Genomic DNA, 15,745 nt, shown 5'->3' with positions numbered 1-15,745 from the left:
CATCAAGTGATCCATCCCCTATTGTCCACTCCTGGCTTCTGGCAGTCAAGAGGCTAGGGACATTCAGAACATGGGGTTGCATCCCCGACCATCTTGGCTAATAGCCATCGTTGGACCTATTCTCCATGATTGTATCTAGTTCTTTTTTGAACGCTGTTATAGTTTTGGCCTTTACAGCATCCCATGGCAACAAGTTCCAAAGATTTGACTGTTCATTATGTGAAGAAATACTTCCTTTTGTTTGTTTTAAACCTGTCTGTTAATTTAATTGGGTCACCTGTGGTTCTTGTGTTATGAAAAGGAGTAAATAACACTTCCTTATTTACTTTCTCCCCACCAGTCAAGATTTTATAGACCTCTATCATATCCCCTCATAATAGTCTCTTTTCCAATCTGAAAAGTCCCAGTCTTTTTAATCTCTCCTCATACGGAAGCCATTCCATACCTCTAATAATTTTTGTTGCCCTTCTCTGTACCTTTCCCAATTCTAACATATCTTTTAAAAGAGGGGATGACCAGAACTGTACAGAGAATTCAAGATGGGGGTGTACCATGGATTTACTTAGAGACAATATAATATTTTTGTCTTATTATCTATCCCTTTCCTAATGGTTACTAACATTCTGTTAGCGTTTTGGATTTCATCTGTTCATTGAGCGGATGTTTTCAGAGAACTATCCACAATGACTCCAAGATCTCTCTTGAGTGGTAACAGCCAATTTAGATCCCATCATTTTGTATGTGCAGTTGGGATTACGTTTTCCAGTGAGTATTACTTTGCATTCTTCTTCGAGTTGTGTCCCTACGGTTGGTTCACTGTAGGTGTCTGCATCCCTATGCTGGTAATTGGAGAATTTTGGTAGCAGTGTCTGTTCGGTCTGCATGTGCTTTGCCCCCTTCCCATGCTTTGCCCTGAGGCTAACCAATGCTGTGTCGGTGAACCCCTCCTCAGTTCCTGCTTAACCGTCCCGGCTAGAAACAGAGCTTTATCTGTCTGTTAGCAGATCATTAACATCTTCAGATTTGTTAATTTTAGCTACCTTTTTGGAGCTTCCCTTTTCTTTACTCCTTTATCTTTTATTACCAGAACAAAACAAAAACAAACCCCAAACTTTATTTTAGACTTCATTTTTCTTCCATTCTCTCCCTTCCTCCCTCCCCCAATCTGAGACCCCTCCGGACAGGTTATGTCCATTTAACCAGGCTTCTAGAAGTGTCTCAGTTGCAAGGAGTCTATCCCTCGCAGTGTGTCTGCTGTCTGGGAGAGAACCACATACCACAGAAGTATAGTTTGTGCCAACAACTGTGAAGCCTAGATCCAGAAAGGATAGAGAACTGAGACTCAAGCTTCTCCTAATGGAGGTGGCCTTTCAACCACCTTCAGCTGCTCCAAGACCCCACACAGTGGGAAACCTCACTGCAACCCTCTATTTCTAAAGGAGGTGAGCCCAAGAAGTACGCCCACGAGCCACTCACACAAGGCCTCTAAGAAAAGGGCCATGAGTCCCCAAAGCGAGCCCCGACCAAGTCGAAAACAATCTTCAGTTCGTTCGGTATCTTGTTACTGATGGCATTGAGCTATCTAAGTCTGGTACCAAGGTCTCACGTGGTACTGACCTGATGGAGCATGTTGGGCTATCTAAGGACCCAGTGGGCACAGGCAAGGAATCATCAATACCGACTGGGCACGAGAAATCCAGAGAATCTACCCTGGAGAAGGCTCCTGTGGTATGGACATCAGTGTCAGTACTGTCTTCAGCATATCAGGTACCGGTGGACTACACTATCAGGTCCACATCACCGACTCCTTGGTGCAGACATCTCAGCGTGGACAACCACCACTGGTACTGACGCCTTTGGCACTGCTGGACTTTCGGTATGCAACAGACTTTTCAGTGTCTGATGCACCAGAATTGCCTCTACTCAGTACCGGGGCAAGCCTGGAGTTCCAGACTTGCTGGCAACATCATGCCATGCACCCCCATTTTTGTCCACTGAGTCAGATAGTGTGTAAGAGGAAGTGGTCTTCTCCTGCTCTTCTCACCCACCCTATGGTGCCCAATTCCAGTATGAACCTCAGCCATAGCGTCCCTCTGATCCGCAGCTTCCCTAGTATGGGCAACCATAATACCTTTAGGTCCCTTCACACCCTCTCAGTAGCCCTACTGGGATCCTTGGCAGGCACACAGACACCATGCTTTCTGTACCTCTAGCGTGGCTTATTGAGCCAAGGAGGCATCAATTTTTTCCCACCCGATTACCAAGAGGTTTCTCAAAGGCATAGTGGATCTCTTCCCCCAACCCAAGCTTCCTACCCCAAAATGGGACCTCAATCTAGTATTAAAAGAACTTACTAGACCACCCTTTGAACCCATGGCCACTGGTTCTTTAACTCACATTTCCATGAAGACGGCATTCCTGATTACCATTACCTCAGCAAGAAGGATAGGGGAGATAGCGGCCCTGATGGCACATCCTCCGTTCACAGTAGTCACTCTTAGACTACACCCAAAGTTCACCCCCAGTGTGAGTTCCGTATTTCATGTGAACCAACTCTTTCACCTTCCAATCTTTTATCCTAAGCCTCACCAGGATAATAGGGAAGCCATCCTCCATACACTTGATGTAAGGAGATCCTTGGCCTTTTATTTGGACAGGACAGGACAAGAGCTTTTAACTGTGGTGGCACTTTTTTGGTCCTCTTCTGATGTTTTTGAGTTTGGGGTATACAATTAATTTGAGCCTCTATTGTGTTTTTAAAATGTTTCCAGACAGCTTGCAGGCATTTCACTTTACCTTTTCATTTCTGTTTAACTAGCTTCTTCATTTTTGTATAGTTCTCCTTACTGAAGTTAAATGCTATTGTGGTGAGATTCTTCGGTGTTTTCCCCCCCTACGAGGATTTTAAATTATATTATGGTCACTATTACCAATTAGTTCAGCTTTCTTGACTCTTGTACCAGATCCTGTGCTCCACCTTGGCCTAAATCAAGAATCACCTCTCCTCTTGTGGGTTCCACAATTAGCTGCTCCAAGAAGCAGTCATTTCTGGTGTCAAGAAACTTCATTTCTTCATCCCATTTTGAAGTGACATGTACCCAGTCAATATGGGGATAGTTGAAAACCCTCTTATTATTGAGTTTTGTATTTTTATAGCCTCTCTAATCTCCTGAAACATTTCACAGTCACCATCCTGGTCAGATGGTCGGCTATATTCTTCTTTTTCAAGCATGGAATTACTATCTGTAGAGATTCTGTGGTACAGTTTGATTCATTTAAGATCTTTATTATATTTGACTCTATGCTTTCTTTCATATATAGTCTCACTCTCCTACACCACCTACTCTGTCATTTCTATACATGAATAAACAAGTATTGCTTTTAGAATTGTGATCATTTTAACATGCAAGAATTTGGAACAATACGGAAATATATCAATTTTTGAACTAAACAAACACGAAACCTACAGCAACCAGTGAGAGCATGGGGCAGAAGTTGCATATCCTCTCTTGGCCTCTTCTATATGTTTTGGGAAATGCCACACTTCAGAACCTCAAGATAAGAGCCACTGAGGTACATTATGGCTCACATGTTTTGTATGTACGCTCCCTAGTCTGATACAGGGCCTTTGTGCATTCATGCGCACACACATATCATTTAATTGCTACTCCCAACAAGAATATATTATGCAAAATAGGGGAAGCTAGCTGAATTAGGCCATGTATTGGTATTGCTGTTAGTATGTATGTTTGGGAGAGCTTTATTTTTATTTCCCATTAGAATCCTCCATCTAGCTGAGGAGCTCGGTGGACCATTAATGTTAATTTTCAATAAGTTGTGGAGCACTGAGGAAGTTCTAGAAGACTGGTAGAAAGTTAATGTTGTGCAAATTTTTAAAAAGCGTAAATGTGATGACCAGGGTAATTATAGGCCTGTCAGCCTGACATTGATCCTGAGCAAAATAATGGAGCAGCTGACATGGGACTTGATTAACCAAGAATTAAAGGAGAGTAATGTAATTAATGCAAATAAGCATGGGTTAATGGAAAATAGAACCTGTCAAATTAACTTGATATCTGTTTTTGAGGAGATTGCAAGTTTGGTTGATAAAGGTGTGACAGTGTTGACGTTATAGACTTCTGAAAGGTGTTTGACTTGGTACCGCATGACATTTTGATTAAATAACTAGAATGATATAAAGTTAGAATGGCGCACATTACATGGATTAAAAACTGGCTAACTGATAGGTCTCAAAATATAACTTTAAATGTGGAATTGTCATTGAGTGGATGTGTTTTCAGTGGGGTCATGCAGGGATTGGTTTTTGGCCCTACGCTAATTAACTTTTTAACCAATGACTTGGAAACACCATAAAATCCTCACTGATAAAGTTTGCAGATGACAAAAACATTGAGGGAGTGGTAAATAATAAAGAGGACAGGTCACTGATTCAGAATGATTTGGATCACTTGGTAAACTGGGTGCAATCAAATAATATGTATTTTAATATGGCAAAATGTGAGCAAATACATAAGAGGAACAAAGAATGTAGGCATACTTACAGGATGGGGGACTCTATCCTGAGAAGCAGTGACTCTGCAAACGATTTGGGGTGGATAATCATTTGACTGTCAGCTCCCATTGGGATGCTCTGGCCAAATTCTGTTATGCATAAGCAGGAAATCTCAAGTAAGAGTAAAGAGATTATTTTGTCTCTCTTTTGGCCCTGGTGAGACCACTGCTGGAATACTGTGTCCAGTTCTGGTGCTCATAATTCAAGAGGGATGTTGATAAAGTGGAGAGGGTTCAGAGAAGAGACACGAGAATGATGAAAGATTTAGAAAACATGGAGCTCCACCCATTTACCTTAACAAGGAGAAGGTTATGGGGTGACTTGATTGTAGTTTATAAAAACCTACATTGGGAACAAATATTTAATAATGGACTTGTCAGTCTATCAGAGAAAGGTATATGATCCAATGGCTGGAAGTAGAAGCCAGACAAATTTCACCTGGTAATAAGGTGTAAATTTTTAACAGTGAGAGTAATTAATGATTGGAACAGTTTATCAAGTGTCATGACACATGGTGGATTCTCCCTCACTGACAATTTTTAAATCAAGATTGGATGTTTCTAAAAGATCTGCTCTAGGAATTATTTTGGGGAAGTTCTATGGCCTGTATTACACAGGAGGTCAGAATAGATAATCACAATAGTCCCTTCTGGCCTTGGAACCTATAAGGATTTTTTTTAATTGGAATTTTTACTATTGATTTCAAAATGCCTGCCATACCAGAATTTGCCCATTGTCTACATGCTTTTACAGAGTTAAGTTTATACTGTTTGTAAAACAATGGATTCATAAAAGATATATCTTTTGAATAGTACTGTGATGGGTTCGGTCACAGAGAACCCATTGGGACTGTCATTTGATGTGCTGAAAATATCTCTGAGCCTGTTTTCTTTGTCCTCTTGGGACTCCAGAGCCCTGTCTCGTTGAGCCAGATACGCTAGCCTACTGCAGCAGAGACCCAGGGTCTGAACTACACCCCCAAAGCTGCAAACTTAACTGAAAACAGCTCAGCAAGTACTCCTTTCTCCAGCACCGAGACACCCAGTTCCCAATGGGATTCAAACCCCAAATAAATCCGTTTTACTCTGTATAAAGCTTATACAGGGTAAACTCATAAATTGTCTGCCCTCTGTAACACTGATAGAGAGAGATGCACAGCTGTTTGTTCCCCCAGGTATTAATTACTTACTCTGGGTTAATTAATAAACAAAAGTGATTTTATTAAGTATAAAAGTAGGATTTAAGAGGTTTCAAGTAATAACAGACAGAACAAAGTAAGTTACCAAGCAAAATAAAACAAAACACGCAAGTCTAAGCCTAATACATTTAAGAACCTGAATACAGGTAAATCTCACCCTCAGAGATGTTCCAGTAAGCTTGTTTCACAGACTAGACTCCTTCTTAGTCTGGGCCCAATCCTTTCCCCGGTACAATCCTTGTGAGTTCCAGCTCAGGTGGTAACTTGGGGATTTCCCATGACTGGCAGCACCCTTTGTTCTCTTCCACCCCCTTTTATAGCTTTGGCACAAGGCAGGAATCTTTTGTATCTCTGGATCCCCACTCCTCCTTCTAAATGGAAAAGCACCATGTTTAAGATGGATTGCAGTTCAGATGACATGATCACATGTCACTGTAAGACCTTCTTCTTCATTACCTAGTAGCTGGAAGACAGGTACATAGGAAGGCTTGTGGGTAAACAAACCCATTCACAGGTCATTGATTCTGAAGCACCCTTAATGGCTTCCACTTAACATGTTTACATCAGTAACACAAGTTTATATCTTATTCTCCTAACTCCAGACGTAGAAATAATACATGCAAACAAATGGGATGAACACACTCAGTAGATCATAAGCTTTGTAATGATACCTTACAGGCGACCTTTTACATGAAGCATATTCCAGTTACATAATATTCACACTCATTAGCATATTTCCATGAAACATATGGAGTGGAACGTCACAAGTCCTATTTTGAGAGAGAGTTTCCTATGAGGAAGAAATGGTTTTAGGGTTAAAATACAGGACATGGACCCAGGAGACGTGGGTTCTGTTCCCAGCTCTGCCACTGACTTTGTTAGCTTAAGCAAATCACATCAACTCTCAGTGCATTAATTTCCTCATCTGTAAAAATAATAATAATAATAATACAGGGTTATTAACTCTTGCCTCACAAAGCTATTGTGAGACATTTCATTAATGTGGGTACAGCTGTGGTTGGGCTCCTCAGGGGCAGGACACCATAGAAATTTTAAAGTACGTTATTTAAAATGAGATACCTCCAGAAGGTCTCAAGCTTGCTATGGAAAGTTGGCTTTTACTTTCTGTATGTGTACATGAGAAATTGGTGCACTGGCCCATCTCAGTGTAATATTTCCTGATAGTATTTTAACAAACAAAAATACTTTTCTTCTACACTTATGCAACATTTTCTATCCAAATTAGCTTCTTCAAAGTTTAAAGTACAAAAAAAAAAAAAAAAATCTGTGGCACTAATTTTAAGAAGAGCTGTGAAAGCAATATGAAATAGTCTCATTAACCACACCTGACCTGCCTCCTTTCTTGTCTCTAGCTGTCAGAAATGACAGGAACAAAAAGAAGAAAGAGCCTTCAAAGCAAGAGTTTACTGAAAACTATGAAATGACAGCAGAGTTGGATGATCTGACTGAGAAAATTCGGAAAGCTCACCAGGAAACCTTCCCCTCTCTCTGCCAGCTGGGGGAAATACACTACGGTAAGTGCTGTTGTAAAGAAACACACTTGGAAAGGTACACAGGTGACAGTAGTGTTGGAATGGATATGTTAGACATTTTCTAAAAATTACAGTAAAGTAGATCAATTTCTTGAATCTCGTGCCTGCTTCCAGAGCTGACACGGCATTCGGTGATGCTGTTCTACGGTCTGTACTGAATCTGTAGTTGAGGTACTGCTTGGGAATCCCCTGAAACGGAGAACCCATATGGACACGACTTGAAGAAGAAGGAGAGGTTACTTACTTTGTACAGTAACTGGAGTTCTTTGAGATATGTGTTCCTAGGGGTGCTCTACTACCCGCCCTCCTTCCCCTGTGCCTCAGAGTCTTCTTGCTGGACTTTTGAGAAGGAACTGAAGCACCAGTGGGTCTGCCCTCATAATATACCCTCACAACAGAACATGAGGTTATCTAGGGCGCATGGACACTGCAAATAAAATCTCCGATCAAGAGTGCACAGGCAAGCGCCCATCCTGAAGTGGGATATGCATCTCAAAGAACTCCAGTTACAGTACAAGGTAAGGGATCTCTTTTTTAGAAACCACAATCCAATCTTAATTTAAAAGATGGAAAGATTAAAGTATTGACCTAGCAAATTAAATGGATGTATAGTCCATGGGACTACTTGCATTCGTAAAGTTAAGCACATACCTGTTGTTTTTGCAAGAAGGTGTCTTAATTGTTAAATTCCTTCACAAGGCTACAAACCGTGTTTGGGCTCCAGAAGACTAAAGTCTCATGGTGATGAGGTTGCTCTTAAACATTACTGGATTATAGCTACAAATCTTGCCTAATCCAATCTCAAAACTAGTGAAGATTAGCTATTGGGACCAGGAGAAAGAATGCAGATGTTATGTTCTCCATTTTAATTCATAAATAAACAAATTCCAAAAATGCCAGTTTGTAATTTAGGCTACCACCTCCACACCTCCAAATAGAATTGTATATACAGTATAAACTATGTAGAAAGGTTAAGAGGTAGATTTCATCCCTCAGAATTTTCCTGTGTACATCTATATGTAGTGTGTGTTGGTAAATGGATAAGAGACTGCAGCACATACAGATGGCAGTGAAGAAACACATGTCAAGCTTTTCAAATGCAGTAGTTAAAGATATGCTCGATATGGATAAAGTCACCGTGAAAGTCATAGGAACATAGTAATTTCTGTACTGGAACTGACCTGTGCTCTATCTAATCCAGTGGTTTGTCACGAACAGCGGCAAGTACCAGATGTTTGAGGAAGGTGCAAAATACCCTGCAGCAGGCACTGTATAAGACTGAGCGTGTGTTCTCGCTTGTTTGGCCATGAGATCAGAGACAGCTTAAATGGACAAAGGGGTTGGATAGATGATGTGATACTTGTGCTGTGCAGCCAAGATCGAGGGATCCACCCTGGGTCTGTGCATGAGAAGCTCTGTCCTGTAGTGCTTTGTCAGACGTGAAATTTTTCAATTATTCAAACCTTAATCAAGGAAAATTGGCATTGACGGACTTACTATGTACAGTATACTCTTTTTTTTTCTTTTTCTTTCTTTACCAAGTGTGGGGGAAGTCAGGTTAAAGCTCTTAGATCCCTGTTTATAAGATCTCAAAATGAAATGGCAAGAAAGCAAGTGTAAATATTGTGCACAGGGTTGAAAAATAAGAAAAATGTAATATTTTCACAAACCTTTTACACATTTGATTTTGAGAACAACATAGAATTGTTTGTCCTGGAAAAAGCTTATATAGCTACGTGCTTCTCTGGCAGTATCTCCATACTCCTGCTCGTGTTAGACTTAGTCAAAACAATCAATGCAGGCATGCCGTTAAATAACAGGAATTACTGAAGTGGCCAAGCACGTTCAACTCTCCTGGGACCAGTGCACTGTGCTGGGCTGTAAAGTTGATAACAGCCAGCTGGTGACATAATTGGAAGTTCTTAACTTCAGGCATCAAGACTGTGGGATTTGTGGGGAGGCTTTTCAGTGAATCTCCTGTGTTAGGTTCCTACCGAAAAGAAAGGTTGTGACTTAAGTCATCTTAAACGAAATGGCACATAAATAGACTCGCAGTACAGTAAACATAAGGCCATTTCTGAAAGATACGTGTGGAAAACATTTCTGGGCTTAGGGGAAACCACATTTTGTCCATGTTAGAGCTGATCATATGTCCACAGCTGGAATGTATGTCCTCAGACAGGAATGCGTTCCAGAGTTTTATGCTCACGGACTGTGTGGCAAACAGACTGTATCCATCTGATATGAATATGTTGTTGTGTTAGATTTATGTTAGGCTGATACAGTAGCTCTATTGTACTGGTATTTTGTGTGGCTAATGTGTTGTCAAAACATAAACAGAGGTCCCTGTATTTTTGCATTGTAAGTTGGATGCTAAGGTAGAATTATATTATTTTTTTTGTTCTTGGAACAATATAAATAGAGATGCCGTATCTTAGAATATTGCTCATTCAGTGCTGCCTGTAATGCTGCTCCTACCGCATCCAACTCCAGTGGTGTCTCCGAGCAGGAGCCGCCACTGAGTCAGACAGCGGGGTTGAATGCCAGCAGGGATCTCAGAGCCGTAGCTGGGAGTCCCTCCCTGAGCTGAGTAACCCAGTGAAGCTGGACCTAGTTTGACTTAGAGACTTGATTTGATCGTTCCTCATGGGAGGCCGAGTCAAGTGGTTGCTGATATGGAGTCAGAGGACCAACCCCTGTTTGCCTGGTTTTGTAATGCTTATGGCATTCACTGACTGTTTAGCTCAGCGGTTCTCAAATGTCGTTGCACTGTGACCCTTTCTGACAACAAAAATTACAGCACAACCCCCCCGCCACGGTGGGCCCCGCAAAAAAAGCTACGTTGCTCGGGCTTTGGCTTCAGCTCCATGCGGTGGAGCTCAGGCTTCAGCAGGGCCGGTATTAGACTCGCTGGGGCCCAGGGCAGAAAGCACAAGCCCGACCCAGAGTACTGCCACCTGGCTTCAGCTTCCGCCCCGTGAGACGGGACTTGGGCTTCGGCTTTAGGCCCTGGGCCCCAGCAAGTCTAACGCCGGGCTGAATGAAGAGAATGTGGCTAGCAGCTCTGCTAGTTTATGGTGCTTGGATTAAATAAGAGTCTTGTTTATTTACACTCCCCCACCTCAAGAGTGCTATTTTGGCTTAACCAGGATCTTATGGCCCTGCAACTGCAGGAAAACGTTCACAGGCTCTGAGCCATAGATACATAAAAACTGATTGAATACCACTTTAATACCACTACTGTCTTCAGGTTCACAGACAGCTTCACCCCTATATCTGAATTGTAGACTGTTTAAATCACTGGTCTGACTACGCTCTGGTTATCAGCTTAGCGTTTTAGATGGGAATCTGTTTTATTAACTCATCATTACTATGTCATGCCCCTGCCTATATCTTAACGGTTAGACCCATAAGCACTGGGTTTGGGCTTTCACAGCTGCTTGCCCCTGATTATAGAACTTGGGGATAAGAATGATCACAAACATCACTGTTCTGAACAAAATGCAATCTCACTTCTTTAGCTTAGTAGTTTTCTAATGCTAAAGATTAAAAAAGTTCTTACCTTACTGGGATGGAAGGGAGAAATGGAAGAGTTGTAAATTGGTTAAAATTTGTACGCTGCTCATGCCATGTTGATTAATCAATTTGCAGGGTTTGGTAATACAATAAGCTGTCCTTTATGAGCCACATGAAATTGAAATATGGAAATCAGAGAAGTGCTAAGAAATTAGAAATAAACCATCGTTTGAAAAGTTATGAGGCCAAAGAAAGCTAGAAGTGCATAAAGTTTTTTACTCCACTTAATTGATGGTAACAATATATTGCAGCCAGATGATTACCTAGTCATGCTTTAATTGCGGGCCTTATTTATCATTTAGTAGAACAGTGAATCTAGACATCTTGTGAAAGACCGTTTTGCTACCAAGTGCAGTGGGTGGATTGGTTCTGTAAACTGCTTCACAATTTAAAAAACAACAGCAACCCTAGAGATGTTTAATTAACGTATTGAAATAAAGTGTAGAACTGCTCAGACCTCGTGAGCTTACTGGCCTGGACCTCTTGAAAGAGGAAACTCTGCTCCATCAGTAGAATTCTTTTACATTTTTAGTAGCATTGTGTTTGACACCGATTTTGGTATTTTTGTTTCTAACGAGAGCAAAAGGCTCTAGAATCTGTAACAACAGAAAACAAAGAGGCAAAATGGCTAAGACCAAAAAAGCACTGCAGAGGGATGCAACCCTAGGAAATCTATCTAAGCATTTGGAGTGCAAGTATCAGAATATTCTTATTTATTCTTGAGCTCTGCAAGGAGCAGTTTATTTAGGAACCCAAGACTTTTTATACTAGGTGTTCTGTCCTCGAGGAAATATATTTTCCCCTTTTAAAAATTGTTTGTGTTTTGTGAAAAATAAGTTTTAGACAATTTTATATCCATCCTTTCTATAAGGTGTCCCCATTGCTAACAGTTACAACAAGAAGAAAAAAGAGTCTACTTACAATAATTGAAGAATAATTCTCTCATATTAAATTCCCCAGGTCATTTGAATTAGCAGGTACATTTGCTGGGCAAGTGTAGCTCTTTTTATGATGAGAATCAGCAAGCAGTTTAAAGATAATGGATTTCAAAAGTCCATCATAAATAGATCTGTTTTATTACTGTCATCCAGCTAAGAGAAAGTGCATTAGTAATTTCTGTAGCGATGTCATACTTCATAATATAATTGAGTGTAACTATGCTTCTTATCCCTTGAGACTGATATTATTTGTAAGTCTACAGCTGTGTTGCATCCAGCCTCAAGATAGAGGGAGAAATTAAACAGAAAATACTCTGTGGACCCTGCTTCGGGTTGTCCCAAACAGCGCTTTGCTAGCTGAGAGCGTACAAATAGGTATCCTTCGGGTATTTTGTTCTTTGTAGCTGTTCTACTTTAAAGTTACATGACAACTGTTCTGTACTGTTACAGAGATAATATATTAATATATCATGACACTGGCATTCAGCAAAGGTATGTGCTGAATTCCTTGATCACCACAGTTGCATTAGAATTAGTGCATTGCTGCTTTTGCTAAGGAAGGATAGCCAGGGTCCTTGATTAAACCATAGTGGTACCTATGAGCCTTGTTCCATTTGTAAAGTGGATTTTAAAGACAGTAGTGATTCCAGTACGGGGTGCATATTTTCCTGAATACATTGTTCTGTATTGTTATGTGGAGATAGAGCGGATTGCAATGGAGAATAAAAATGAACTGAAAAAACGGGATCAACTTATGGGGCAAAAATGACTATTTAATTGGATTTCATAGCATGGTTGGACTTTGCCACTGATAAAGATGTCACTAGTGAGCATTAAGTATGGTTCTGCCATATGTTCACTAGAATGGGATTACAGGAAGCACAGTCCTTAAACTTATGCATGTACTGCTCTTGGAAAAGGCACCCAAAAAACATGCTTCTGCAAAACTGCTCATGTTTGAAGTTTTTTTCATAGCGTGGATAGAGAAGATCCCCAAGCATTGCTAATCAGTTTCTATTTCCAAGAGGCATTTTATTAACCCTGTGTTTTATTGTTCAGCCTCTACATTGATGATGCAGAATCAATTTTATGCAGGACTGCTGCTAAAAACATAGCTGTTTTCAATGAGACTTATCACTGTGTTCATTACCAAATAAAATGTTAAAAGGCTTTCTGTTTGCAGCATTTGGAAAATAATGCATTCGCAATTTTAGATCCAATGCCTGTGAATCTGGCAACTAGTATAATTAAACACCAGATTATTGTGTTTTATTAACTGCCTCTTCTCTTCAGTTTGCATAAGGGGGAGTTAGATTTACATCTTGTGAAGACTGCAATGCATTATTTTTAATAGACGACATGTCAAAATTCCCTTTGCCGGAAGTGTAGCATGATAAAATAACCTTATCTGATACTGATGAAGACTTTGTTCACATTTGCTGGTTTCATGCAACATCTTTTTTTCCAGCTGGATACCCTATTGTAAAATGATTTCCTGCTTTAGGATCTGCTTTGTGTAGCTCTGTCCTATGCCATCTTTCTATGAACTGGATAAACTGCTTATTAAATTTAATTACAGCCTGAATGACTGCACATCTTGATCTTATTTTTCCCCCGATGTACTGTATTTCACCAAGGTCCTTGAGGATGAAATAAAATAAATCTGAAGGCTGCATACTCAGTAGCTGCAAGAAATATTTCAAAGGGCATTACAGTGACTTTTAACCCATTAGTTTTGGTCCATTTTGAAGGGAATTCTTTATGTTTAGAGTTATAGAGACGTTTCCTCTTGTCTTCTCTTGTGTCATTAAAAAATCAAGTTGATTTTAATAGCTCTGCAGGATAGATTGTAAATAGAAATGATGGGGTATTGTTTCTGTCTTTTTAAAAAGAGAGCACATTTAAACATAGAGATAACTATTAGAGGTATGGATTCATGTAAATGTTACAGACTTGATTCTCCACTCCAACACAGATTTGGATTTTAACCTCCTTTTAAAATTGTGAAAACATAAACTCCATCACTTCAACATGGATCTTGCAAGGAGGCATCTTAATCCAAAGTACATCTGTGTGTTCATATATAGGCACAACTAGTGAGGGAATATGTCTTTTTAGAATGTCTTCATAATACCCGAAGTTTGATAGGCAAACATGATGTAAAATGCTGAACTCTGTACTCTCAAATGAATGTACTACCTTCAACATTGTGCATAGTGCTTTCATAGTCAGAGGGAGAGTTGTAGCATTATGTAAAGAATGACCCTTCAATTCATGAGGGACAGTATTTTGAGAGAGCTGTAAAACCTTCATAGAGCCACAGAGAGATAAATTAAGTAGAACCAATTTTCTAAGACCTTAAGAATGTGAAACCATGTTCCAAAATATTTTGCTGCTTTTTCCAGATGAGGAGCCAATATTCAAGATCCGCTGTTCATTTTATTTTCAGGGGTTCAAATGTAAATTGTCTGTCTCAATGCACTCATTATATAATGACAGGGAAGAATGATGATAGTGGCATTTGGAAATGTTTAAGGTCATTTGTATTCTGTGTACAGATGGCCTCTGTAATCATAAGTAACAGAAACATTCAAAGAATTTTTAGGAGACTAATCCAAGTTTAAAAACAGCAGCATCACAACAGCAAACTTTTCAGAAAATGCCTGGAACGCTAATAGAAAGCGCTTCTAGCAGAAATACTGAGTTATTATTTTACTAGCAAATCAGTCTCTTCACTGAACAGGAGATTGCTTATTTATGATGCCTTCTCTTCTTTCCAGAACTCTAGCGCAGACCATCGGGTTCGACTGGACCTTGGGCTTTGGGACAAATTCAGTGAACTTGCTACAAAGTGCATTATTAAAATAGTGGAATTTGCAAAACGATTGCCTGGCTTTACAAGTTTGACCATTGCAGATCAGATCACTCTGCTTAAAGCAGCCTGCCTGGACATCTTGGTATGTATCTGTACCTTACAATCTGTTGTTGCGTTACAGATGTATTTTATACTGCGCTGTGTTGCAGACAGAAGTCGTTAGTGAGATAGAACCAGGTTTTGTGACAATTCTACTGGTGCAAATGAATCAATAGGATAGTTAGAGAGCAGACATTAGTGCATCCATACAGATATATTACTTAGAATGATCTTACCCTTTTAGAAACCTTCGTCACCAGTAACGTGGCAATGGATAACGTGAGAGAAGAGAAGGGAAAATAAAGGTTACCCTTTCAAAGCCTGGAATCTGTCCTCAGGCTCTGTTGATTTTAGCCTGGCTGCATGAAGAGCAGAATTTGGCCCTATGTATCTACTTGAATGTGTTTAAATTGTGGTGAAAACAGTTTGTTCCTCCCCCTCCCCCGTTGTTAATGTGAAACTGAGGTTTCATTATGAACACTACACTTATGGGTCTACGTAGGGGATGCCTAGAAAGACAGTTCACTATATAATAGCCTTGGGATGGCTTGTACCTCTGATGCCATGGATGTGATAAAAGAGTACAATGAATAAACCACGATTAGAGGACTTCAGGAGCTCAGACATAGGTTAGGGGTTTGTTACAGGAGTGGGTGGGTGAGATTCTGTGGCCTGCGTTGTGCAGGAGGTCAGACTAGACGATCATAATGGTCCCTTCTGACCTTAAGGTCCATGATTCTATGATAAATCTTTAGATCAGGATTTTCCCAAGTTGTCATGATGGAATCTGCTGAACCTAAAGGTGGAAGCAGGTGCAGAGCCAACCCTTAAATGCACCATATGTCAATACAGAAAACTTCTGGTAGTGCTAAAATTCACTATAGAGAAGTACTTTCAAATTAACACCATTAAATTTTAGCAAAATGCCAAGTTTAATTTTAAAATCAAATGTGAGGGAGTGTACTCAAGAGCTGGGAACTGGACCAATAGAAC

General features: G+C 40.2%; 1 protein-coding gene across 1 annotated transcript in view; it reads left to right on the top strand.

Annotated features, from left to right (window-relative positions):
* The window catches only part of RARB (retinoic acid receptor beta), a 501,245-nt gene that overhangs the window by 466,945 nt on the left and 18,555 nt on the right, over positions 1-15,745 (top strand). Inside the window, 3 exon segments of the mRNA XM_043540918.1 lie at positions 7,145-7,290; positions 7,292-7,306; positions 14,619-14,795. Coding sequence (XP_043396853.1) covers positions 7,145-7,290; positions 7,292-7,306; positions 14,619-14,795 — 338 coding nt within the window.

Source organism: Chelonia mydas, chromosome 2 (assembly GCF_015237465.2).
Source record: "Chelonia mydas isolate rCheMyd1 chromosome 2, rCheMyd1.pri.v2, whole genome shotgun sequence".
Classification (NCBI taxonomy): domain Eukaryota; kingdom Metazoa; phylum Chordata; order Testudines; family Cheloniidae; genus Chelonia; species Chelonia mydas.
The sequence above is the reverse complement of the archived record's forward strand: the minus strand, read 5'-3'. Positions and strand labels throughout refer to the sequence as shown.